At 40.7% G+C, this 27,867-nt stretch overlaps 2 protein-coding genes across 2 annotated transcripts in view; one reads left to right on the forward strand and one right to left on the reverse strand.

Moving 5' to 3' along the window:
• LOC127629102 (rho GTPase-activating protein 4-like) overlaps positions 1-8,985 on the forward strand; it is an 18,785-nt gene extending 9,800 nt beyond the window's left edge. The window contains exons 16-24 of the mRNA XM_052106165.1: positions 476-604; positions 3,692-3,797; positions 3,972-4,196; positions 4,570-4,634; positions 4,734-4,902; positions 5,165-5,263; positions 5,687-5,818; positions 6,974-7,040; positions 7,712-8,985. Coding sequence (XP_051962125.1) covers positions 476-604; positions 3,692-3,797; positions 3,972-4,196; positions 4,570-4,634; positions 4,734-4,902; positions 5,165-5,263; positions 5,687-5,818; positions 6,974-7,040; positions 7,712-7,894 — 1,175 coding nt within the window. The 3' untranslated portion in view covers positions 7,895-8,985. The remainder of the gene's footprint in view (positions 1-475; positions 605-3,691; positions 3,798-3,971; positions 4,197-4,569; positions 4,635-4,733; positions 4,903-5,164; positions 5,264-5,686; positions 5,819-6,973; positions 7,041-7,711) is intronic.
• A 2,390-nt stretch (positions 8,986-11,375) lies between these two features.
• LOC127629106 (vasopressin V2 receptor-like) overlaps positions 11,376-27,867 on the reverse strand; it is a 29,900-nt gene continuing 13,408 nt past the window's right edge. Inside the window, exons 5-7 of the mRNA XM_052106172.1 lie at positions 23,356-23,502; positions 15,919-16,588; positions 11,376-14,247 (exon numbers count right to left, since the gene is read on the reverse strand). Coding sequence (XP_051962132.1) covers positions 14,048-14,247; positions 15,919-16,588; positions 23,356-23,502 — 1,017 coding nt within the window. The 3' untranslated portion in view covers positions 11,376-14,047. The remainder of the gene's footprint in view (positions 14,248-15,918; positions 16,589-23,355; positions 23,503-27,867) is intronic.

Raw genomic sequence — 27,867 nt, forward strand, 5'->3', positions numbered from 1 at the left:
GTCTATATATAATTTTATATATCTTTTCCTTTTTTCTATTAAGTTTAGTTTAGTAATATATATATATATATATATATATATATATATATATATATATATATATATATATATATATATATATATATATAATTTTGTATTTATTTTGTGTGTGTTTCACTGGAAGTTTTGGCAGCATAATTGTGAGTGAGAGAATTTACAGTTTACAGCAAATTATCTGTATAAGATGCAACTCAATTAAAAATGCCAATTTGAGGTATGTGAAGTGGTGATTTCTAACCTAGACACATTTAATTATTCATTTGTTTATTTATTTTGCATTAAGGTTGCATTACAAATTTATTTGGCTAAAAAAACTGAATGGGCATGCTTCTATTCTTCTCCCTCCTTTAAAGATTTAGTTATACAGTAGGTCATTTTTTTATTTTATTATGTTTTTTATTATTATTATTATTATTAATGTATTTATTTTCCATAGGAGATGACCCTCTCGCAGATGGGGGGTGTGACATGGACTCTGTGGCGGGAGTGCTGAAGCTTTATTTTCGAGTTCTAGAGAAACCCCTCTTTCCTGAGGACAATTACGACCAACTAATGGAATGTGGGCGTAAGACGATTTTACTGCACTAATATTGTGTGTATGGTCAGTTACAAGTGCTGTCATTCTTTTTTTAAAGACCCACAAAATAGATTGATGAGTACAATTTCCTTTCCTATGTTGAATCAGGAAGTTCTGTGGGGCATACTGTATATGCAATGTTAATCCAATGTTGTCACCACGTGCTCCCAACAAGTTTAGGTGCTGAGGCCAAAAAAAGTTTCACAAAAACAAGTGCCTGCACTCTGAATATGTCCATAGAAAATATTATTTTCTTTTTTTTAGCAACAGTAGAATAATTACATTTATAATACCAACAGTGTTCACACTCTATTTTCATGAGCATGCAAAGTGCAGCGCTACATGCAATGGCCTTATGTCTTATCCAATGTTTGTGACAGCGCAAAGCGCAAGTGGCTGTGGATTGGAGTGGTTGCGGGTGTATGGATGCAAACTGTGAGTGTATTGTATGTAAATGAAGTGGCGCAAAGCGCAATTTGCTATTTTCCTGAGAAATAGGTCATTGTGTTAAGACGTTCAAATGCAGGTCTGTTTTCAGTGCAAAGTCCAAACTCAGTTCCTGCATTTGCAGTTTGAAGATTCCACTAGCAGGTGGTAATAAGTTTCATGTCCAAACTCTGAAAATATTGTGTAACATCAAATTATGTCCCTGATGATCAGAGGTGTAGCCGTCTCATGTAACAAAAATGAATAGTTAAACTAGCTATAGTTGATGATTTTATTTTTTAGTTATTATTATTATAATTATTATTATATTTATTATTATGTGTATATTTATAATTGTATTTATGGTCTAATTTGTGTTGGTATTTTTCCACCTGTTGTCATGGAGTGATTTTTAAGTCACTGCAAAAGAGGCCGGCTAAAAAAGATGGTAAGAGGGTAAAATGTTTGGATTTGGTATGATTTTTATTTTATTTTATTGATTTATTTAAATGTACCACTTAATTATTTTGATTATAATTTCATTTTCATTGAAGTGTAATATGAAATTAGAAAAAATGTTGGTAACATTTTTGTGTTTCAACAAATTAATATAATTGTTCAAACTTAAAATTGACCGGCCTACCCAAATCAGATTTTTTTAGAATCCTGCAAGTTAAGCCACTTGTTCCAGAGTTCCCATTATTACCCCTTAAGAATCTTTTAGAAAACTTCCTTTCGCATAATGCATTGGCCAGAGGTTAAATTTCTACCAATCATAATCTGATACCAGACCTGGCATCCTCTTCCTTGATCGGTTCTCAAGCAGGTCCACTCCTCATCAATATCTTCTAGGCACTCACTCATTCAATTTAAAGTAGTACACAGAGCCCATATGTCAAAATTTAAATTATCCCAAATATGTCCTGGAATTAATCCCCTATGTATCTGATGTGAAAGTGAAGATGGTACACTAATCCACATGTTCTGGACATGCCCCAAGTTGGAGTGCTACTGGCGATCTGTATTTGAGACCCTTTCAGTGATCCTCCAATACAGGCTAGATCCAGATCCTTTGGTGGCACTGTTTGGGGTTACACCAGAGGAATCATTGTTATCGACATCAAGGCGTGAGGTCCTTGCTTTTACCTCCTTGTTTGCACACAGAGTAATACTATTACAGAGGAAGTAGATTTCCCACTTACACACATGGTCCAGTGATATAACATCCTACCTCCACCTCGAAAAGATTAGATATTCTTTAAGATGCTTGGAAAACAAAATTTCTTTTAAGACCTGGCAACCTGTTTTGGAATATTTCCATGGATCTAAATAATGTCTATTCATTGATTTGTTTTCATTGTCATTTTAAATGGATGTCAAACTGGTGATATTATAATTTTTAATTTTTTATTTATGTTTATTTTATTGATTTTATATGTGTAGATGTGTATGTACATGTGCATGTATATGAATGTGTGTGTATGTATATATATATATATATATATATATATATATATATATATATATATATATATACACACACACACAGGCATTTTTACATGTATATATGCTGTGACATGTATATCTGTTGATTTTCTATATTTTATATTATGTGTCAATAGATGAAAATTATTAATAATTATTATATTCCCCATAATTTAACGGAGCGTGCATACAAATCCTGATGAGGATTACATTTTCTAAGCATGTAAAAGGAGCGTGTCCATATTTCTTTAATTCTAATTCATTGCATACAGTCTATTTACAATACCAACTTCTTATGAATGTGCTATTTTTGTTTATATCGCTGGTGCTTGAGGGAATGGACCATATAATGGTGGAATAACAGGAGAAAACCTCCAAATTGTATTGCACTTGACCCAGCCCATTAGCGCGTTGCGTGCACAATTATCCCACTTGTGCCTAGACTTAGCGCATGCTTGCATTCCCCATTGACTTGTGCTTTTGACAAGTACTCTTAAAATAGGGCCCTAAGTGACACACTGAGTAAGGCTTTTGGTCTAAATGTTTGTACCTATTCTCCTGTTGCTATTAAATACATATATATATATATATATACAGTAGAGAGATATAGATATTCTATGGACATTTTTAGAGTTTAGAGACCTTTTTGTCTTTTAGTTAGCCAGTAGCCTTTAGTTTATATTACAGCCTGGCCAAACTATGATTTGCTACTGCCAATTTGTAGTCAGTTGCATTTACATTTATGCATTTGGCAGATGCTTTTATCCAAAGCGACTTACTGTGCACTAATTACAGGGATAATTCCCCCCGGAGCAAGTTAAGTGCATTGCTCAAGGACATAATGATGGTGGATGTGGGGATCGAACCAGCGAATTTCTGATTAACAGTTATTTGCTTTAGCCCACTACGCCACCACCACTCCGGTTGCAGAGGATATTTAAAATAGGGCACATTACAGTTTAGATAACTTTTTATTTGAATGCTTTTTTACTTGGGTGCAAGAAGAACTGATATTTTGGTCCATGTTCCCTGAACAGATTGTACATTTTAAATGTGTATATCTGCTAAATGCTTATTTGTACACTTGCATGAAACTTGTGAAAATGACACTTAAATGAAATGGACTAAGAGCCAAATTTAACTTTAACTTCCACTTCTTTTCAGAAACGGATGATGAGTCAAAAAAAGTTGCACTGTTGAAGTCTATCATCTCCTCATTCCCAGCCCCGCTAATCATTGTCATGAGATATCTTTTTGCATTTCTTCACCAGTGAGTGTCGCAACATTATATCACAGCAAAGGAGTTTTTTTAAATGACGTTCACTACTGAATGTTTGTTTGTATGTGTCTGTGTGTGTGTGTGTGTGTGTGTGTGTGTGTGTACTTGTGTGTACGTGTGCGTGTGTGCGTGCGTGCGTATGTGTGTGTGTTTGTGTGTGTAAAGTATCTCCCAGTACAGTGATGAGAACATGATGCAGCCCTATAACCTGGCAGTATGCTTTGGGCCCAGTTTGGTGAGGGGGCCAGACAATGGAGATGCGGCAGCACTTCAGCAGATCAACGCCCTGGTCAAGAGTATTATCATCCAACATGAGAGCATCTTTCCCAGCCAGAATGAATTACCCGGGCCTGTGTATGAAAAGTGCATGACACTGGAAGAAGATGACTGGTAAGAATGTGTGTACACACAAGCAAACACAAGGGATGGGCAGATCGATCTAGAAACACTGACACTTCTGATAATGATGTTGTATCGAGAGGATTGATCCTCACATAAAAATGTCAACCCTAAGTGTTTTTTTTAAACTAATGATTTCGTTATATGCTTACCTTGAACATTTGTTTATGTTGAACTTCAAAGTGAAAATAATTAGCTGTGTTAGGAAATAAGACTCCTTCTGCTCATCATGAGATGACGTAATTATTTAATTGAAATATTGGTAGTAGCAGAAGTACTATCGCTATCCGTGATATTGGCATTGACAGTACTATTCTATAATAGAGTATTTGTTAAGCATGGTCTATCATTTTCATGTCTTCAGTGAGGCTGGTGCAGAGGAAGTAGAGGGAGATTCAGACCAATCTCAAATTAAAGAGGCAAAAGATGGTAAGGTTGAATGGTTCACTTTAAAAAAATTTGACTAATGGAACAAACTGATTCCTTTTGGTATGTTCTTAATATATAGTCCCTGTTTTTGATGTGCAGAGCTGCAGGGAGTGGCTTTGTTTGACTACACAGGCCGTTCCTCAACTGAGCTGTCATTTAAACATGGAGACCGTCTCATTCTACACAACAGAGCTTCCTCTGACTGGTGGAAAGGGGAGGTGAATGGGACAAAGGGTCTTATCCCAAATAAATATATTAGTGTATCAAGGTAGGTTTTCGCTGTCCATGTGGATCACTTGGATTGAAAAGCTTTGTCTGAAGAAACTACTTCTGATTTTTCATATTTATTGACATGACTGCTCATAATCAAGTAATTTATATTTCCAATTACTCTCTGCTGCAGTTTGATGCCCTTATTGAATTAATGAATAGGCAGTTGGAAGGATTGACTTTTAATTGAAGTCAATCATTTACTACAAGGTAGAACCCAGAGAGTCCTAACACCTCTGAATTATTTCCTTGTTCTTCAGTGTGGATGGAGGGCAAGATCAGAAAGGGAAGGGTTCTTTAAAATCCAACTGTGGTAGACACCAGGCCGAAGAAAAGCCAAGGGTAGAGCAAACCACTCGGTAATGCATTTAATGATTGTTTTTGTGCATAAATAATCTAATCATTTTGTTGTTGTTTGGGGGGTTGAGCTAGCAAGATCACTTTGGTGGTTGTTTCTCCTAGAATAGCTTCAATAGTATACAACAGTTAATTCTGGTCCTCGAATCTGATTGAACAAACAGTGTTCCAAAGTGCTGATATTTAGTATATAGCAAAGGAGAAGGTATGATCAGATTAGGCCGTAACTTGTACAAACTCTATATAAACACATAGAATTAAACATTCATGTAATCAATGTGAACATAAAATGAAACATTCATATAATCAATGTGAACTTTGGGTGAACTGAAAACTCCATTCTTACTACATAATGGTGATCAATGATTTGATGACTCAGTAACCAAATAAACGTAAAAATAATTCTGACTCTATTCATACTCTAGGCTCAAGGTCACTAGTGAGAAAGCTGGGGTTGTTGCCAGTCATGTCACTTCTGGAAAGGTTTTGTTACAGATACCCGCAGGACAATATATGCGGCCAGGAAATTCTCCAGGGGCTCTGCGAAAAACAGTAGAGTGAGTAATTCCGTTTTTAGTTTGTTTGTTATTTATGGAGGTTTTAACAGAACAGATGGATGTTTTAACACATGTAATTAAAACAATTACAGATTGTTCAATCATTAAATAATTTAAATAATTTAATGATTACATAAAATAAAAAGTGATAGCTACTTTTAAGAAAGGCTGATAGCTTATATTTACTGTACGCTTTTCTTCTAATTTATTTATTAGTTCTATAATTATCAGGTTTACAAGTAAAGATAGACATAGCCCAAAACAAAGATGAACTCACATAGTGTAAGACTAATTTTCCAAAGTTTTAGATTTCAAAACACTTAAAGGAATAGTTCACCCTCATGTCATCCCAGATGTGTATGACTTTCTTTCTTCTGCAGAACACAAATTAAGATTTTTAGAAGAATATTTAAGTGAATGGAACAAAAGCTCCAATAAACATATTAAGGAAGCATAAAAGTAGTCCGTAAGACTCCGATGGTTTAATCCATATCTTCTAAAGCAATCCAATCGATTTTGGGTGAGAACAGAACTATATGTTGTTCCTTTTTCACTGTACACCTTGCCATTGCAGTCTCTTGGCATGATTATGATTTCAAGCTTGATTACACATCCTAGTGTTTGACGCATGTGTAGAGCGCTAGATGGCTCTTGGAAGTGTAATCAAGCTTGAATCCACGATCGCTAAGGAGACTGCTGATGTCAAGATTTATCGTGAAAAGGATTTACATTTGGGTCTGTTCTCACCCAAAACTGATTGGGTCACTTTATTAGACATGTAATCCTATGGATTACTTTTACACTGTCTATATGGACGTTTTGGAGCTTCAAAGTTTTGGTCAGCATCCCTTGCAGTGTATGGACCTACAGAGTTGAAATGTTCTTCTAAAAATCTTAATTTGTGTTCTGCAGAAGTAAGAAAGTCATACACATCTGGGGTGGCATGAGAGTGATTAAATGATGAGAGAATTTTCATTTTTGGGTGAACTACTTCTTTAACATTTTAAGTTACGTCAATGCATAGCATCTTTCGATCTCTAGAAATAATGTTCACAATTGAAACAATGTCTAAATTAGTTGTTTTTTTGGAATATGTACATATCTAAACATCAGCTAAGGAAGTGTTTGTCTTTGTTGTATTTGTCACTCGGACAGCCCTCAAAAGAGACGACCCACACTAGAGGGAGGCAGTGGAGAAGATTCTTCAACAGATGTGGATAAGGTCAGGAAGTTTGTTCTTCACTCAAAGTTACAGTATTATCCCATGGAGTTCTCCATCCTCAGTGACTTTTATGGTATTGTCTAAACCAGTGTGTTCAACCTTCTTTGGATTATGTGTACCCCCACAACCCCTTTAGTAGGGCTCACATACCCCTTCATTTAGACTAAACCAATATATATATATAAAAAAAAAAATACTGGATATCACTTAGCATTATAAGTATTATTAAATTAGTGATTAACATGATTATTCACTTTAAACGAAAAACCTTAATAATTGTGGGTGATCATGAAACACAGAGTGCTTCCTCTCCCTGAGACACCTCAGCTTGTTTATCTTTGCAACTTTATCTGGCATTGTATTGTTGTGAATAAGATAGAAGTGTGAATGAGATGAATAAAGAGCACTGCTCCCGACATCAACAGATTGCATATCGTTTTGTTTTTGTCTTTTTATTAAAAGGAACCGATTGTGTTAATACATTAACTACAAAAAAATTACAATTATTTATAGATTAATTCTTAATTAATCTATTCACAGCCCTGATATTTTTATTTTCCATCATCATTTTCTTTTGTAGGTTTAACAAAAGCAAATTCTAAATCTTTCCATGTACGCCCAAAATGTCACTTTCTAAAGAAATGTTTGTTCTTGTCCATCATATCTTACAGGAAGTGTGTCATATGATGCACTCAGTGTTTAAGGAGCTCCTTTCCAAACAATCTTCCAAGGATCAAAACATATCTACATCCTCAGAGATCACCTCTTCATTCCCTGTGCAAACACTTCAAAACAAAGTAGGACTGGGATGGAAAGGAAAAGTTTTATTTAGATCAGCCGACCAAGCGGACTGATAAAAAACAAAAATGAGAGGACATTTTGAGTTACTAAAGTGGGAAATCTGAGTTACTAAAGTGAAACATTAGTGTCAAAGATGTCTGAGCTATGATATTTTGTAATTCACTGAGTTTAAAGATGTGCTTCCAACAACAAGATGTGAATTATCTATGCTGGTTGTGGATAACTCAAATTTCTTTAAGGGATAGTTCACCCAAAAAAGAAAATGCTCTCATGATATACTCCCAGATGTGTAGGACTTTCTTTCTTCTGTATAACACAAATAAAGATTTTTAGAAGAATGTTTTAGCTCTGTAGGTCCACACAATGCAAGTGAATGAGTGCCAACATTTTGAAGCTCCAAAAAAGGAGCATAAAAGTAATCCATACAACTCCAGTGGTTAAATCTATATCTTCAGTTGTGATATGATATGTGTGAGTGAGAACAATATCAATATTAAGAATGTGAATCACCATACATAGAAAAAAGATAAAGTGAAAGGACTTAAATATGAATCTGTTTCTCACCCACACCAATCATATTGTTTTAGAAGATTTGGATTTAACCACTGGAGTCATCTGGATTACTTTTATGTTGCCCGTATGTCATTTTTGGCGGTCACCATTCACTTGCATTGTATGGACCTACAGAGCTGAGATACTCTTTAAAAATCTTTGATTGTGTTCAGCAGATGAAAGAAAGTCATTCACATCTGGGATGGCATTAGGGTGAGTAAATGATGACAGAATTGAATGTTTTGGGTGAACTATCCCTTTAAAGTCTGTTTAGCATATGTTTTCTATATTTTCTTGTATATTATTTCTCAATTCTGCCTTCAGAATTCATAGCTCTCCCCCTAAAACCTCTGACACAGTTCAAATACTGAAGTCCTCCTGTTTCTCCTGTTGAAGTTTCATGTTCCATTGTATCCAGAAAAAAATTAGAAGTATATTTCATTTTCTTATTTGTTTTTATTTAAGTAACAATATCTTATTTAAATGGAATCACTGAATGATTTAAAATGAATGGTGATCATTGCAACGTATTTCTTAATGGCACTGCCTGTTGTCAATTGGAACATTTTTGAATAAACATTAATAGAGTGACTATTTATTTTACATTTTTTCTGACATAAGGTAAATGCAGATTGTAGTGCTGTCTAAAAAACACTTGAGGGCAGTCAGAGTCCTTAAATGTGACCTCAAAATCATATATATCATATAAATGTCAACTATAAGAGCACCAATACAAAAATGTAACCATTTCAGAGAGATTATTTGAATTCCCAAATAAGCGTAATGATAGGAAAATTGAACTTCTAAAACACTAAAATATGTGGCACCTGTGATATCCTCATATTCATATTTTCACAAGCTGCTTGGAAGCAACAACTCTCTGCCTTCAGATATCATATAATTCAGTTTTAGCTTCTCTCTACACGGCAAGACTGACATCTCTGATTTCAGTCTTACATAATCTCAAAATGTTCCACTTTAATTAACCTATAAGAGTGGAATGAATAAATAAGATAAATGCACTTTTAAGTATGCAATATATATTTCAGGTACAAAACACTGTACCAGTCCACTGTATTTTTCCACTAGTTTTCAGACTGTAACTTGTATTTGAAATGAAGCATTTAATTAACATCTTGTTACAATTTTATAAACTTTATAAACCGTTTAATAAAACAAGATATATTTGGGAAAAAGAAATAGGCTATGTAATACTAACACTTAGGATATGTGCAGTTTGCTAGAATTGCAGACAAGACAGACTGGTAAAGAAAGTGTTATGTCTGGCATGTGTTTCTTTATTCAGTATCCAGCAGCATGCCAGTAACTTGGTCAGAGGCCAGGGTGGCCTAAGTTAAACCGCAACTCAAGGTGTAAGCAATTTCATCCTTATTAGAGAGAGATGCTCAAATCTTGTGCAATACTGTAAAACAAAAGACAATTCTTGCACAGGGCTCCTAGATAAATATTTATCTAGTTGAAGTGGGGTACGAACTAAACATATTTTGACTAACATTTATTTGGTAGATGGATGCAATAGTGAATTCAATGAAACTCATATTATCATGTTCTTGGGATAAAAATGATTTTAGCTGATATGAGCTGACTTCAATTATTTTTATCAGCGCTCTCTCTCTCGAGATACATAGGTATCCATGCATTCAGGAATTAAGTTTAATTAGTGCATGAACTATTACAATAGACTTCATTCAGGTTTTCTGTTACATTAAATTGACACTGCTATTTTCTTTTCATCATTCAACATCAACAGTTTCATCATGTGGCATTTTGGCATATTTTGAACCCTGCTTCGTAGATTACTACCAGTACATTATAATAGTTTTAGTGTTCTGATATGTGTTATAATAAAGGTTTTTAATTTAAGACTTTAAAATACAACATAAACCTAGCACTCTTCTATTGGAACAATAATTATTATACAGAAGTTTCCATGAATGCTCCAAATGTAACCCAAAAAAAAAAATTGGCACAGCTTTTGGGGAAAACACGCACTGTTTTAGGACTGGGGCGTTTAACATTCAGAGAGGAAAATTACTTGCAGGAACACTGGCTTTCCTGGACTATTTGAAAACCTTTCATTCTTTGTTGCCACTACATGCTGTTTATTTTAGTTATGTATTTTCTATACATATTTAAGTGGCTGTGTGTATGTTAGTGATCTGATTTATTTCCTTTGTAAGATTCATAATCCCATCCTAAATCTGACCCTAATTACTTCTTCATGGAGGGGTTCGGCCATTCCGTGTCACCCTCTCAACAAATAGGCTACACTCCACCTTTATATCTCAATAAACGCTCTCTATGAAAACAATAACAACGAATAAGTGAATGACCTTGAACACTCTCGAGCATCAAATGTCAGAAATCGTCTGTAGTCCTCCTGAAACACTCCCATTAATAAGCACAGCGTAGCTGTCTTGCCAAGCTTAAGGATTGGGGAAAAATTATGGCTTTATTCATAGGAATGTTTCAGAGATTAAAATATATATTCCACACAGCCATGGCGTGTATTTTGCCGCCTAAACAGTGTTAATAAAGCTCAAGGCTTGATCGCTTGCCCTGCGGTTAATATACTGGTGTCCATTGCATTTCCTGTTCCCAGAGGAAATAGACTTAATAAGATTAAAAGGAAAATCCAGGTTACAAAACATGAAGATAACATGTATATGGTGATGTCAGAGGGGTGTAGGATGGGTACCCGTGTAACTGCACATATTTTTGTATTGTATGTGAGCGCTATTTCTCCATAAAGTAATGATTTTATTTTGTTGTAGGATTTTCTATGAACATTGAATTGTTGGTTTGTCTTGTAAATAGGCGCATGTTTGTACCATTTTCATAGCACATTTTCAGCAACTTGTGGCGCACAGCTGGAAAAACCAAAATCTCCCAAGAATTCATATTTCTGTTTAATATATTGAAATAACCATTTAGAGTTCTCGCTTTGGAATGGATGGACAGATTACTTTTATTCACATATCTTCAATAAGGGACACACCAACAAATAACAATGTAACACTTCAATATTAAAATTCTGTCATGCTGTTGATGTGTCTAAAAATATGAGCTTCATAAAAATAAAAAAACAAAATTAAGTGAACTGTTGAGAAAAAATATTTTCCTGCATTACTTTAAAAAAAATATTATTTGCTGGTATAGGAGTTATGTAATAATAACACCATCTAGTATCATTAATGGAAAATGTAAAGTTTCCTTAATACTGACAGCATTGCTCAAACCAACTAATCAGTATTATAGATCAGATTATAAAAATAATTTCATAAATTCACCATTCTGTCCCAAAGCTGGACGATACCCTCATCACCGTACGTTGTTATGGATGGAATGAGATTCTTTTCTGCAATGTATTATTTTGGGACCCACATTATGTTAGGTGTCTTTAGCAACTATGTACTTCAGCATTTAATACAATATACTTAAAATGTACATATGTGTTGATGCATTGTACTTACATTTAAAGTACATGCATTCACCTACATTTGTAGTTGCACTGTTAACTTTTCCCCTAACCCTAAAACTCTACCCCAACCCTAGCTACTCCTAATCCTACTCGTACTTCAACCTCAGGAGCAAATGTGAATTTTACGAGAATTTTGCGGAACAATATGGATTTACACAATAAATACATTGTATTGTGTGTATTTTAATGTTAGTACATAGTTAAAAACACTTAATATATAGTGGGACTGTATTTTGTTTTATCAAAAAAATGTATGCCACAAGTTATACCACTTATCTCTCTGCAGTACATTCTACAAATAGCTGACTGGATAATGCAATTTGTCTTTGACAAAAAGACAATGAAACCATGAGGTTATTTTTGACCTCCTGATATACTTGTTATATGCATTGCTCTTGCACTAATTTCAACTATTCTTGGGAAGGCTAACAATGATGCTGAATTTTCTCCATTTACCATCTGCCTGAACAAGAATGTACAGCTGCGTCAGGTTGGTTGTGTAACCCTTTTGGAAGGCCCATTAAAGTCTTTAAATCATAAAGAGCATGTGTTAAGACATCAACAACTAAAGTCTGTGTAAAAAATGCTGTACTACCATCTGTTGTACAAAGAGGTTAGTTTGGGTCTGTTGTTCACTCAAAAAATATTTTAAGATGTACGCAATTTTATAACAAGATTCCATCAGATTGAATTGAGCAATCTTAAAAAATATATATATATTTGAAGTATTCTTAAATTAATTCAATGTTGTTATAAATTACACAGCTTAATTTGATGGAATTCGGTTATGAAATTGAAATGTATAAATCTTAAAAATAAGCTAAAATACTGTTTAAGAGTTCATAAATCAAATCCTCTTTGACCATTACTATAATTTTAAAGGAAGACTATTTTAGGTCAGTTGAAAGTTGTATCAAAAATCATCACAGCAACATTTTTAGAAAATACTATATTTATCCCCCCAAAATACTATTCCATTGATTTTGGAATTCTTGGAAAGTCTATTTACAAAGACATAAATATTAAGATAAGCATCCATCTCCATAGAATTTTTAATTTATCTACATCGTATCTTGTATGTTGTTATATGGTAGGCTTAAAAATGCATGCCTTAATGTGTGATGCATGATGTGACATCAGTGGCATTCAAGGCACTGAGTGTATCCAGATATCATCAGAGTTCTGTTCCTCTTCCTTTACAATCTTCCAATATTCTTTATGACTTCCTTTCTTGCTGCCTTTCATAGCTTTATTTAAGCTATGAATGTAATTTTCAAGTGCCCTAATAAATAGTTCAGCTGTTAATGAGGAATTGAAAGTATTGCTCCTTTGCAAGCTGCTGGTGATTCACTGAATCAATTAATTACAGTTTTTCTTCAACACAACCTATTTTTCAATATGTGTCACATTTACCTGTACTTTTACAATTATGCATTAAATTAGTATGGGGAAAAAAGTCAAATATGGAATGCATTACTTCCTTTTTTCAGTCCTGGGTTTATATTGCTTTTTCTATGCTTTCGATGTGTGCTTCTTGTTTTGAATGTTCTCTCCTTTTGGCATGAATTTAGAACTGTCCCCTAGATATCGTTTCCAAGCATGCATCACATAATTCATCCTCTTCCTCAGTCCTTGCCATGAAAGCGCTGAATCTGAAGAAGACTTATGGCTAAAAGACCGATAGATGGGATTAAATAGCTGACTCTGAGGTTAAGGCCTTGATCCATCCCTACATCCACACAATTGTCTACAATAATTCAGCTGTGTCATAGAATATATTGCTTAAAAAATTATTTAATGTGTCTTTGCAGTTTAACTGTTGATTAAAACAGTCAGCAATCTGACAAAGATCAGCCTCTTTTTCAGAGGTTTATTGAGCATGTGCCCTGTTTTACATAAAATTCTCATGAATTCATCCCCATATCATACATTGATCCCATTGGTCATTAATATGCCATGCTGCCATGCACATCTTTAGTTGCCCTGAATGGAATATGTGGCTCCCGCATGTCGATAAAAACCTTGCAATATCTCATGACAACACAGATGTCATTAAATCTTCTTTATCTCATTGCATGGGGCAGATAGACCTGGAGCTATAAATCTCCTCTGCTGACACACAAGAGGAGGTGGATTGGTTATTCTGTAGGGTTCAGAACTGGTTGTCCTTGGTGGTGAAGGTGTTTATGTCACTGGAGTAGTCATGCAGTGAACTCCTGCGGGGCGGTTTTGGACGACAGCGCAGCAGGAAGAGAAGCTCACGGGACACGCTGCTGGAAAATGCAGTGTAGATCCACGGATTAGTGCAGGAGTTTAGACTGGCTAACAGCATCAGGATGGTGAAAGCCACACCTGAAAATGAGGGAGAGGAGAAATAAAAAATATATACAGTATGTTGTCATGTACAGGCTAGTCAAGTTTTTCCACACCAGACTAAGTGAACCATTTCTTTATGGATCTCACTTTGTTCATAGGGGCATTGTTATGCTGGAGCAGAAAAGAGCCTCGACTGTTGTCATCTATTTGGAAACACAGAATTCTTTAGAATATCAAAGTATGCCAAAACATTCAGATTAGTCTTCACTGGGATTCTGGGAATGGCTAACCCCATTAATTAAATGGGGGTGGCCACATAATGTAGTGTATTGTCCTCATTATACCACTGCTATATTAGGTACAGTATTGTGACACCTCAAAATGTGCTGATCTAAGCAGAAGTCTGCATGGTTGAGAAATGTCTGGCTTTAAATCTTCACCTATACACTTTAAAATTAACAGGAAATAATAGAGAGATGAAATCACCAAAGCAGAGAAGGTAAACAAGACATATATTCAGAGAGAGAATGAGAAAGAGAGAGATAGGTCTTGTACTTGCATGACACTTTCATCAGAAAGATGGAATAAAAAGCTCTTGGGTCCTCTTTACTGAATTATTAAATTGCTTTTTAAATTACCTTATGTGATAACAATAATAAATTATTACTTAATTTTCCATTGTGGGAAAGGCAGGGAGGGGATCTATTGTTAACAGTGTACTGTATATAAATTATTAACTGTTCTATCAATTGCTAATTTGCCAAAAAATAAACAGTTGACAGAAATCAAAAGCAGCTGGAGTTTGCACATATGTTTGTACACTGTGCAAATAGCAGCTGAGAGAGGTCTGTGGCAATATGTGGCATCTGGTTAGAGACAGAAGAGCATCACGTAATAGAAACAGGTTATTTATTGGTGTTAGAACATGGGCTTTAAATATGCGAGTCTAAAGTGGACAGAAGATAACGAGAGCAAGAGATGGAGAGCATTTGTGGGATGTTCCTTGCAGTAAACTATGACTTCACTCATTGCATTGATGAGCTCTACATTTTCAACCATTACAAAGCACCTCCACAATCCAATGATTCAATGTCCTTGAAAAGGGATTATTATAATATAAAATATGATAAAAAATATAACCTGAAAAAATAACATTAGGATATTTTACAACACTTGCATAAAACAAAAATTATGCGTCCAAGCCTTCGCTAGTAATTCAAAAATGTCACTTCAGAAATAGTATCACGGCTTGTGCTGTTTCTAACAAGTCATTGGATAAACAGTGACTAACAATGTTAAAAAAAAAAAAAAAATGTAAAAACAATAGCTCTTAACACATCTGCACTGCTCTTACACTTTAGTTTAGAATGGCATGAACACAAGGGGAGTGTCCGAGTGCTGATGGTGTCAGACCATCAGTGCTCATGGAATATCTCTCATCCAATCAGATTCAAGGACCAGATCTAAATGTTGTGTGTGTATATATATATATATATACACTGTACAGTGTATTGTTTAAGAATTTTAAAACTTGTTTTTTTTTAAAAAAAAACATTCTTGAACCTTTTTGTGAAATATTTCACTTGAACAGTGTCACTTGGTATGATATTTTGATATACCATGCAAAAACATTCATACATTTTTAAGTGAGGCTTAAGTCTCCAAATACAACTGTCACCTTCTTGTTAGGACTGCATTATTTCTCACCTTGGTCAGGTGGGTTAGGGTCCCAGGCAGCCCAGAGCTGTACGCTGAAGAAAGGTGTCCAGCACAAGGTATAGACAAGCACAATGACCAGAGTCATCTTCACCGTTTTTGACATAGCTTTGGACACACCTGGAAAAGGTGGAGGAATGGGGTAAGGAGGGAAAGAGGGGATTGATGAAGGTCTGCAGACCTCAGTTGGGTTGTTGTAGGATGAGTAACCACGTGAGGTCTGACAGCAAGCACTTTGAGGCTTAGGAGAATGTATTCTGCTCTGGTTGTAGTCCTGGATAGAGGCAGGTTTTTTACAGATGGCATGAGGGCAAGTCTGAATGGGAGGCAGCACATCAGGGGACTGTGAACTGTAAGTGTGAGCCTGTGAGATTCGATAATTTGGACAGTAGCTGTCCTGGCCCGATTGGTCACAACAATTTGGCAACTCTGGTGCGGCTTCAGAGTTGAATGTGTCAGAATGAGGAGAGTCACTGTTGTTGTTCTTTTTATGGAGTTTGTCTTGTGGTATACATGAGTGTTTTGCTTGCTGTCTGACTGTGCTGGTCTGCTTTTTCGGGCTGGGAAAGTGAAAAAGCACCATGTTCTTCTTCATGTCAGCAGAAACCACACACTCTGATTTCAGATAAATGTTGTCATGGATCTCTTTGAATATTCGTACCTAGACATACAAAAATGTAGTTAATACATGTTGGGCATGTGTTAAAAAAATAGGAAAAAATTGTAAATACTCCTAAGTTGATTTTAATGCTTCAAAATTGTATCAAACAACTGCCTTTCAACTTGTTGGACAAAATGTCTGTTATAATGTCAGGCCGGCCCACTGTGAAAATTCCCTAACTTCACACTGGCAAGTCCGGATGTGTTTCCAGTGTAGATAGCATCACTGATTATAATGGGTTCTATTTATTATTATTTTTTTTTACGCGACATGCCGCTCGCATCCAGTGTAGACAGGGTTTGAGTCCAAGATGACATAAAAAAAATACATAAAAAAATCAGAGTGCACCTTTAAGACTTTTTTGTAGTCACATAGATTGGGCCATCTGTGATTTTGAGAATAAAAACGAGCTGTGAGGGATATAATTACCATCACTTTAATGGTACACACAGTATACAGTATAAAGAGATGTCTATCCTTTACAGCCTGGTGATTGATTTTCCCATCAAAAATCAAAGATAGAGCTTCTGAGAATAAGGTATGTTTTGTTTGGATTTGTTTTAATTAAGGATGAGTACTAGGGAAAATGGAAATTCACATGTTCATAAAAAATTCATTATAAATATATTTTTATTGCAATTATACACGATATAACAGGGAACCGTGTGTTGTTTATTAAGTAGGCTACAGAGTAACAGAGATGCATTTCTCACTTTCAACTTGTCCTCTGTTCTACAGGTATATTGTGCTAAACGTACATAAAACAACTCACAACTGGTTGACTCTAGGTTAATATGGGTAACTGTCAAAGAAAACATCGCTGTATTGAGTGTTTATTCTATTTTATAGGGAGTGTGATATGAATGAAATACCTACCTGTTTCTCTCATTAATGTTTTATTTTAATCGAAGACAGCTCTCATTGTCGAGTCGAAACGTATTATTCTCTGTGTTGTATATTTTAGTTGTATGTCGTGTATAAGTTCATATTTGACGCTAATTGATTATTGAAGATAGCGCGAGCTGTTGGCAGTTCCACGAGGAGATATTTTACAACACGCAAATTTTCTGTCAGGCCAATTTCGTTTTTTAAGTGAATAACTAAATTAAGCTTTTCTTTAATCTCACAAAATATATGTATATGCAAGATCTAAATGATCTTTATTGATTCAAAAGAAGAGATGTTGATATGGACATACTAGCTACTTTAATACTGTGCTGGATTAGAATTTAAGTTTTTAGATCAACGTTAACGTTCCATTCATCTAAAATGGTTTGCCATATTAAATAAATTTTAACTGCACAGTGCACATATTCGTTTTGATTCTGATACAAAAAATTAATGAATTAAATTGAGAGATTTACAATTTATTTGAAGTATTTCCTCGAGTTTCTCACGCGTTTCCAATCCCCCAGAACATTATGACCACCTGCACTCGCGTCATCTGCACTCCTGCACACTGCACTCGTCTCATCACCTGTCATGGTTTACACCTGCACACGCCCCTATATAAATCACTAGCCTTTCGTCTCAAGGTGGTTGGTTATTGTATTTAGTTTCCCGTGTCTTTGCCCCCCACTAGTCTCGTCTAGTTTTGACCTCCTCTCGTTCACCTCTTAGCTTGCCAGCTCCCCTTGTTCCCCTGTCTTTTGCTCCCACTAGTCTCGTCATTTTCCTCTTGATTCCCCGGCTTTCGACCTCACGCTCCCTTTGACTACTCTCTCCCGGATTTGCCCCCTTGTTTATATCTTGATTCCCCGGCTTTCGACCTCACGCTCCCTTTGACTACTCTTCACTGGGTTTGCCCTTTTTCTGTACTTTTGCCTGCCTGCAATAAAACGCAGTTTTTGACTTACATTGTGACTGTCTCTTCTTGTGCGGGTTACAGAATAACCAACCGTTACCGAAGACAGTCACAATACCCCGCGCTGAGGATTCGCGCAGCTCACTAGAGCGGAGGTGCACGTCACATTCGGCGCGAGGAGCTACAGTTTGGAGGCAGGACCGAGCGCTCGCGGCCCAGGGGCAGCAGGTATGTTCTTTGTCTGATTTATGTCACCCTGTTTCACCTGTGTCTGCCCCTGAGCCCGTTGATGCTTTCCACGCATCCGCGAGCGCCGTATGCTCTCCATCCCCGGAGAGGTTTTATGGCTCATCGGACGCGAACCAAGGGTTTTCCGTGCAAGGCAGTGGTTATGTAACTCATAACCCCGTCCTTGACATGATGGAGCCAGCGGCCCGACTCTTGGGTTTGCGCCAGGGGAGCCAATTCTTGGAGGCTTATATTATGGATTTTTGTGCCCTGGCGTACCAGGTGAATTTTGATGAGGTGGCTCTGAAAGACATTTTTCAATTTGGACTGAATGAGCCAGCCTCATCATTCATGCCTGGTGGTCGCTGCTCTCTCAACCTGGCTCAGTTTATTGACCTCGCCCTACTGTACGCTGCTTCCTCGTTTACTGTGGGTCTTGAAGCCTACCACGGCCCCCGTCTTGAAGCCTGTCACGGCCCTAGTCCCGAAGCCTGTCACTCCCCTAGTCCCGAAGCCTGACACGGCCCTAGCCCCGAAGCCTGACACAGCCCCAGCCCCGAAGCCTTACACGGCCCCAGCCCCGAGGCCTGTCACGGCCCCAGCCCCGAAGCCTGACACGGCCCCAGCCCCGAAGCCTTACAAGGCCCCAGCCCCGAGGCCTGTCACGGCCCCAGCCCCGAGGCCTGTCACAGCCCCAGCCCCGAGGCCGGTCACGGCCCCAGCCCCGAAGCCGGTCACGGCCCCAGTCCCGAGGCCTGACACGGCCCCAGTCCCGAGGCCTTTCACGGCCCCAGTCCCGAAGCCTGTCACGGTCCCAGTCTCGAAGCCTGGCACGGCCAGCGAGTCAACGCCCATGCCTGCCATGGCCAGAGAGTCAGCGCCCATGCCCGCTACGGCCAACGAGCCAGCGCCCATGCCCGCCACGGCCAACGAGCCAGCGCCCATGCCCGCCACGGTCGGCGAGCCAGCGCCTGTAGCCTCGACCGTCCCCATGGCCACGTCCCCTGTTGGCCGAGGACGCAAGAGAAGGAAGAGGGCCCCTTCTCCCCAGTCTCGTCTTGTGCTCAAGACTGCAGAGGTTCCCTCAGAGTCTTCCACGGCTCTACCAACCTCTGCTCTGCCCCCAGAGTCTTCCAAGGCTCTGCCGGGTTCTGCTCCGCCCCTAGGGTCTTCCACGGCTCTGCCGGGTTCTGCTCCACCCCCAGGGTCTTCCACGGCTCTGCCGGGTTCTGCTCCGCCCCCAGGGTCTTCCACGGTTCTGCCGGGTTCTGCTCCGCCCCCAGAGTCTTCCACGGCTCTGCCGGGTTCTGCTCCGCCCCCAGAGTCTTCCACGGCTCTGCCGGGTTCTGCTCCGCCCCCAGAGTCTTCCACGGCTCTGCCGGGTTCTGCTCCGCCCCAGAGTCTTCCACGGCTCTGCCGGGTTCTGCTCCGCCCCAGAGTCTTCCACGGCTCTGCCGGGTTCTGCTCCGCCCCCAGAGTCTTCCACGGCTCTGCCGGGTTCTGCTCTGCCCCCAGAGTCTTTCACGGCTCTGCCGGGTTCTGCTCCACCCCCAGAGTCTTCCACGGCTCTGCCGGGTTCTGCTCTGCCCCCAGAGTCTTCCACGGCTCTGCCAGCCTCTGCCCCGCTCTCAGAGTCTTCCACGGCTCTGCCAGCCTCTGCTCGCCCCTCAGAGCCCTCGCGGCCTCCGCCTCTCGAGTCTCCCAAGGCCCCTTCTCCCAAGCTTCCTAGGGCTCCTCTCAAGCCTCCCAGGGCTCTTCCTCTCGAGCCTCCTAAAGCTCCTCCTCTCGAGCCTCCCAGAGCTCTACCTCCCAAGCCCCCCAGGGTTCTGCCTTTCAAGTCTCTCGAGCCTCCCAGAGCTCTACCCCTCAAGCCTCCCAAGGCTCCTCCTCCCAAGCCTCTCAGGGCTTCTCCTCTCGAGTCTTTCAGGGCTCCTCCTCCCCTCGAGCCTCTCAGGGCTCTGTCCCTCGAGTCTTTCATGGCTCCACCCCTCAAGCCTCTCACGGCTCCCCCTCTCGAGTCTCTCAGTGCTCCTCCCCCTCTCAAGCCTCTCAGGGCTTCCCCTCTCGAGTCTCTCAGGGCTCCTCCTCCCCTCAAGCCTCTCAGGGCTTCTCCTCTCGAGTGTTTCAGGGCTCCACCCCCTTCCAAGCCTCTCAGGGCTTCGTCTCTCGAGTCTTCCAGGGCTCCTCCTCCTCCCGAGCCTCTCGGGGCTCCGTCTCTTGAGTCTTTCATGGCTCCCCCCCTCGAGCCTCTTGAACCTCCCAGACCCCCGGACCCAGTCCCTGTCCTCCAGTCGCCTTCCAGATCCCCTGACCCTGTCTCTGCCCTACGGCTGCCCCCTAGATCTCCCGACCACCCGCCTGTCCGCTATGTTCCCCCAGACCTTGCCTTGATACTGCCCATTGACCCCATGGACTGTCTCATTTCCCTCTGTGCCCCTTGGACTGCCCTCAATTTTGTTTGTGTGTTTTGTGGGTTGTCTGTTCAGGGCTTTTTGTTTGTTGGGTTCGTCCAGCACCACTTCCTCGCAACCGAGCGCGGCCGTCAGGAGCAGTCCGTTTTAGAGGGGGGAGTACTGTCACGAACCCCGCTCCCTCGCTCCGCCCCCTCGAGCTTCCATGCTCGTTCCGCCCCCTCGAGCTCCCACACTCGTTCCGCCCCCTCGAGCTTGCACGCTCTTTTTGCTCACTCAAGCCCTCACGCCCACTTTGCTCCTACTCGCTCACATGCTCGTAGGCAATCTCCCTTCCTCGAGTTTCTCACGCGTTTCCAATCCCCCAGAACATTATGACCACCTGCACTCGCGTCATCTGCACTCCTGCACATTAGTTTCACCTGCACTCGTCTCATCACCTGTCATGGTTTACACCTGCACTCGCCCCTATATATATCACTACCCTTTCGTCTAAAGGTGGTTGGTTATTGTGTTTAGTTTCCCATGTCTTTGCCCCCCGCTAGTCTCGTCTAGTTTTGACCTCCTCTCATTCACCTCTTAGCTTGCCAGCTCCCCTTGTTCCACTGTCTTTTGCTTCCACTAGTCTCATCATTTTCCTCTTGATTCCCTGGCTTTCGACCTCATGCTCCCTTTGACTACTCTCTCCCGGATTTGCCCCCTTGTTTATATCTTGATTCCCCGGCTTTCGACCTCACGCTCCCTTTGACTACTCTTCACTGGATTTGCCCTTTTTCTGTACTTTTGCCTGCCTGCAATAAAACGCAGTTTTTGACTTACATTGTGACTGTCTCTTCTTGTGCTGGTTACAGAAATATATACAGCCCTGGAAAAAACTGCAAATATATGAGTTTCTCTGGATTTACTATTTATAGGTGTGTGTTTGAGTCAAATTAAAATTTTTGATTAATTCTATAAAGTATTTACAAAATTTCTCTCAAATTCCAAATAATAATATTGTCATTTAGAGCATTTATTTGCAGAAAATGACAATTGGCCAAAATAACAAAAAAGATGCAGGGTTTTCAGACTTCGAATAATGGAAAGAAAACAAGTTCATATTCATTTTAAAATAACACAATTAATGTTTTAACTTAGGAAGAGTTTAGATATCGATATTTGGTGGAATAACCCTGATTTTCAATCCTTGCTTTCATGTGTCTTGGCATGCTCTCTACCAGTCTTTCACATTGCTGTTGGGTGACTTTATGCCACTCCTGGTTCAAAAATTCAAGCAGCTAGGCTTTGTTTGTTAGCTTTTGGCCATCCATCTTCCTCTTGATCACATTCCAGAGGTTTGCAATGGGGTTCAGGTCTGGAGATTGGGCTGGCCATGGCAGGGTCTTGATCTGGTGTTCCTCCATCCACACCTTGATTGACCTGGCTGTGTGGCATGGAGCATTGTCCTGCTGGCAAAACCAATCCTCAGAGTTGGGGAACATTTTCAGAGCAGAAGGAAGCAAGTTTTCTTCCAGGATAACCTTGTGCATGGCTTGATTCATGCATTCTTCATAAAGACGAATCTGCCAAATTGTGGTTCATGGATTTTGAGCACGGCAGAGGGAACATCACCTTGACACTGAAATTGCATTCATGGCCATGCGCTGCAATTTGAGCACTTAAGAATTTGCAATAGCAAAGTGGACAAGATTAACTGTACTATTTGATGGCCTAGTGCATTGATTCATTGTGCATGTTTTCTATCGCAATGCTCTTAAGGCATCACATTTGCAGATTTTCCAATATTCAATATTCCATATTCAACCAATGTTCGTTTGTGTGTGCTTAGCACCATCAAGCACCCCCGTAGAACTGTACCTGGCTTTCAGAGGTACAGTATCAGAAATAAGAGGATTATCCCAAATTGCATCTCTGATTTTTGCAAGAAAAGAGTTACTGTCACGCCAAGCCAAAAAAGGGCAGTTTTCTGAAAACATTTTTCATTATATAAGCCCAACAGAGAAGGTATTTTCAGGTTTAAATTATTTCAAATATTCAGATACAGAACAAACAGGAATCATAACCTCAATATTGTCCTCTGATAAATGCTGTGATGATGCATGTTGCAATTGTAAAAAATTTTTTTGCTGAATTAAAAGCCAAGGAACCATGCAAAAAGGAAATCCAAGACAGTAAAGACGCAGGCCTACTATTGAAATCGACAGATGGAACCAAAAGACAGAACTTTCAGCTAGAGTCTTCACTTATGCCAAAGCAAATTGAATTCCATAAGAAAAAAAGAGACTTGTTATATCAGAGATGGAATCCACGGACACCAGCAGTACCTGACAGATGGTAATGATAAAGGTAGGAAGCACAAACACAGATAAAGTCATCCAGGTGACATAAGCCTTCAGTCCCCAGGGCTCAGCAAAGCGCCCCCAACACTCGAACACTCCTGGGGCGACCTCTGACCTGGAGAAAATAAACACCTGTGGAGAAGACAACATGGGATGGAAAACACAGTATCAATAAAATGAGCAATATAAAAAAAGGAATGAATACATCTTGGTGACAGTGGCATGTGATTCTGTGAAAATGTGTAACTCCATTATCCTTGTGAGACCCCACATCCAGTTGCATGGACATAATGTTTTGGCTTCGCTATAGGCTATGCTTAAATACATTTTTAAAAAACTAACTGATCTCAGTTAACGAGATCTCAGTTTAAACCCTGTTTAAAGGGTTAAACAGCTGATTTTGTCTTTTGGAGTAATGGCAACAAAGCAACATCTGGTAAGAAACCAGATTAAAAGTCAAAAGAGTAGAGTAGTTCCATCCAATTTGCCATTTTAAAAAATTGCATTGATTTATTGCGAAATGGCACGCTGTTAAACACAATGTCCACGTACATGGACAATATGACTAACTTTTCATAAAAATCTCACATTCACTGTGCATTATCACATTAAGAATCAATGGACATATCCAAAAGCTGGAAAATGTTGCTTTCAGAGAATGTATACAGAGTTAGGTTGAAAATAAAGTGAATTTCAAACTGTTCTGAGGCCAGTGAAGACAGAAAGCATCCTGTAGCTTTCCTATGCAGCCTAGTGCATTCACTTATTTATTTATTTATTTTCTCAAATTTGCTCCCCAATTTGAAATGCCCAATTTCCAGTCCTCGTGGTGGCGTAGTGACTCACCTCTATCCGGGTGGCAGAGGACGAATCTCAGTTGCCTCCGTGTCTGAGACCACAAATCCGTGCATCTTATCATGTTGCTTGTTGAGTGCGTTACCGCGGAGAAATAGCGCGTGTGTGGAGGTTCACGCTATTCTCACAACTCACCACGCACCCCACCGAGAGCGAGGACCACATTATAGCGACCACGAGGAGGTTACCCCATGATACTCTACCCTCCTTAACAACCGGGCCAATTTGGTTGCTTAGAAGACCTGGTTGGAGTCACTCAGCACACCCTGGATTTGAATCTTTACTCGCTGAGCTACCCAGGCCCCTAATATCTGGTCAAAAGTTTAGTTTCGTGGTGCAGATGATATTTGGACCAAGGTTAACATAAAAATAAATGTAAAAAAAACATAATTGGAAAAAATAAAATAAAATAAACATTAATGTCTCTGAAACTAACTGAAATAAAATAAAAATAATCTTGAAAAAGATTTCGTTTTCATTGCTGTATGTTTTTAAACTTTTAAAACCGCCATTACCGTAACATGAAGACTGCAATATACGGCATTTTTAGATGGCCTAAAACCTCAATAGATCAGCAACAGAGTGAGAATCACTACCATCATGAAGAGAGTCAAGGCAGGTAGATAATAATCTTTTCACTCATCCTGTCAACCTGTGATTTGTTTAAAATTTAATTTGGAACTAGTAAAGAGTTTGGTTTGAAGTTCAGCAGGGCTCCACATTAACACTTGTCTGGTACAAGTGGATTTTTGAAGGGGCAAGTAAAAGAGAAAATTAGCCTGAATGTCAATAATAAAAAAATATCCTGCTGTATTTGTGATATAGCTAAGGCCTTATTACAAGGTTATTATTCTTATAGTGATGTTAAATATAATCCAGAGCATGTAAAGTTATAATGCACTAGCGATCTAATAATAGCTGCGTGCATTGACTAACAGGCAGCTTTTTGTGGGCTCACATGCTCATCTTGCTCATCTTAGTGAGGTATTCATGTAAACAAATCGGTTACCTAACGTAACCTCGGTTCTCTCTAGATGAGGGAACGAGTATTGCGTAAGCTAGCTTACGCTACGGGAAAGATTAATCTTTTCTGAGATATTGAAGCCAAAAAATTATCCTTAATTTTGTATCATTTGTCAACGCAGTGCAGCAACTGCAGACCTTGAGCGGGCTAGCTAGCGAGCTCATTGGTTGCTCTGCGGCAACTGCTGCAGCCTATAGATCGAACTTGGGCGAACTCGCGTCCAATGAGAGGCGTCCGCGCGCTACTGCATCAAAGCCCGCCAAAATGGGCGTGGCTAGAGTGCATATAAGCGTAGTTCGTAGGCTGGAACCCTGGTTTTCACTGAATGAAGCTGAAAGTCGCCGTGGGCGCTGAAGCACGGCCGGCTACGCAATACTGCTCCTCATCTAGAGAGAACCGAGGTTACGTTAGGTAACCGATTCGTTCTCTTACGAGAGGTTCTCTCGTATTGCGTAAGCTAACTTACGCTACGGGAACCCATTGTCAACGCCGTGCGCGCCAAGCATCCACTGCATGAGCCCCTGGGGTGGGGGGACCCGGGGGAGCCCTTGTGAGTGGGGAAATAATATTTGGCCGGCAAGAGTGCGGGCCAGTGTGTGTGTAATACATAAGCACATAGTGGGAAGGGAACGACAGAGCGGCGGTGCCGGTCTGTGTGGAATGAGTCCCGTCAGTGCAGCTCACCAGGGGAGCTGTAGCGTATTAAACCGCTAGTAGTTTTGCCTGCAGGGCACTTCCAGATTGTAAAATCTGACAAAGGTGGAGGGGGAAGCCCAGCCCGCTGCCACACATATGTCGTGAATGGAAATCCCGCTGGACCATGCCCATGATGAGGCTATGCCTCTAGTGGAGTGAGCCCTAATGCCCAACGGGCATGGCAGGTCTTTTGTCGCGTATGCGGCAGCAATAGCGTCCACTATCCATCTAGACAGTGTCTGTTTCGAGGCGGCGAGACCTTTGGTGCGCCCTCCGAACGAAACGAAAAGCTGCTCAGAGCGTCTGAAAGAGGCGGAGCGCGCAGTATACTATCTCAGTGCTCTGACTGGGCAAAGGAGATTGGCGTCGCGTTCGCTATCGGATGCTGGCAGCGCTGATAGGGAAACCTGAAAGGAGTACCGATCACCTTGGGAACATAGCCGTGTCTAGGCTTTAAAATGACCTTGGAGTCACTTGGTCCGAACTCAAGACACGCAGAGCTGACAGACAGCGCGTGAAGGTCTCCCACACGTTTGACAGATGACAGGGCAGTCAGAAAAACGGTTTTGAGTGAAAGGTATTTCAAATCCACGGATTGAAGCGGTTCGAAAGGGGGGGCTTTCATAGTTTCGAGAACTATAGAAAGATCCCAGATAGGAACCGATGGGGGGCGCGGGGGGTTCATCCTTCTAGCTCCCTTGAGGAAGCGGATGACCAGCTCGTTTTTTCCCAGTGACTTGCTGTGCAGGGGGTCGGCGAACGCCGCGATGGCCGCCACATACACTTTGAGCGTGGATGGGGATCTGCCCTTATCCAGCAGCTCTTGTAAAAACACGAGCAGCGACGACACCCCACATGTCCGTGGGTCCAGGTCTCTGTCGGTGCACCATTTTGAAAACACAGACCATTTTGACGCATAGAGTCTTCTCGTGGAAGGGGCTCTAGCGTGTATGATGGTGTTTATTACTCCTTCTGGCAGAGCGACGGGTAGTCGTTGATCACCCACGCTGCAGCGCCCAGCCTCTGGGTGGGGATGCCAGATCGTGCCGCGAGCTTGAGAGAGGAGATCTGCTCTCACTGAGATGGGCCACGGTGCTGTCAGTGACAGCTGCGTAAGCTCCGGAACCATGTCTGATTCTCCCAACACGGGCTATGAGGAGCACTGAGTGATGCGCTTCCCTGATCCTCTGCATTACCTGTGGCAATAGCGAGATGGGAGGGAAGGCGAAAGCGGGCGGTTGGGCCAGTCCTGGGCCAGCTGCCCTCGCTGAGAAAAATATTGGGCAGTGAGAGTTCTCTTCTGACGCAAAGAGGTCTATCTCTGCTCTGCCGAATATGCCTATAACTTCTGGACTGTTTGAGCATGCAGGGACCATTCCCCTGGAGGAATATTGTCTCTGGACAGTTTGTCTGGGCCGTCGTTCAGGTGGCCTGGCACGCATGCGTCGCCCTCAGCGAGCGCAGGTGGCACTGGGACCAACTCAGTATGCGTTTCGTCAGATGGAAGAGGTTCCTGAGGGCGACGCACGTGCCAGGCCACCTGAAGGACGTGGTGACCCTGAATGACCGGGAGAAAGCGCACAAGCGCGTACTCGACCGCTATCATTTCCAGACAATTTATGTGAAGGAGCTTTTCCTTAACTGACCATAGGCCAAAAACCGGAGAGCCCTCGCGAGACCGCGCCCCAACCCGTGTTGGACGCTGCCTGTCGAGATGACTTTTGGCGAGATACAGCTCCCATTGTCACTCCCCGCTGATACCATTCGCCACTGTCCAGGGCTGCAGAGCTGAAATACAGGTCTGAGTCACCTTGATCGGCTGGCGCCTGTGGCCCAAGCCCGGCGAGACGCCGGGTGTTTAGCCAATGCTGAAGCAGGCGATGCGCAGTAAACCCAGCTGAAGTACTGCTGCGGCTGAGGCC

This window comes from Xyrauchen texanus, chromosome 35, assembly GCF_025860055.1.
Source record: "Xyrauchen texanus isolate HMW12.3.18 chromosome 35, RBS_HiC_50CHRs, whole genome shotgun sequence".
In the NCBI taxonomy this organism is placed as follows: Eukaryota; Metazoa; Chordata; class Actinopteri; order Cypriniformes; family Catostomidae; genus Xyrauchen; species Xyrauchen texanus.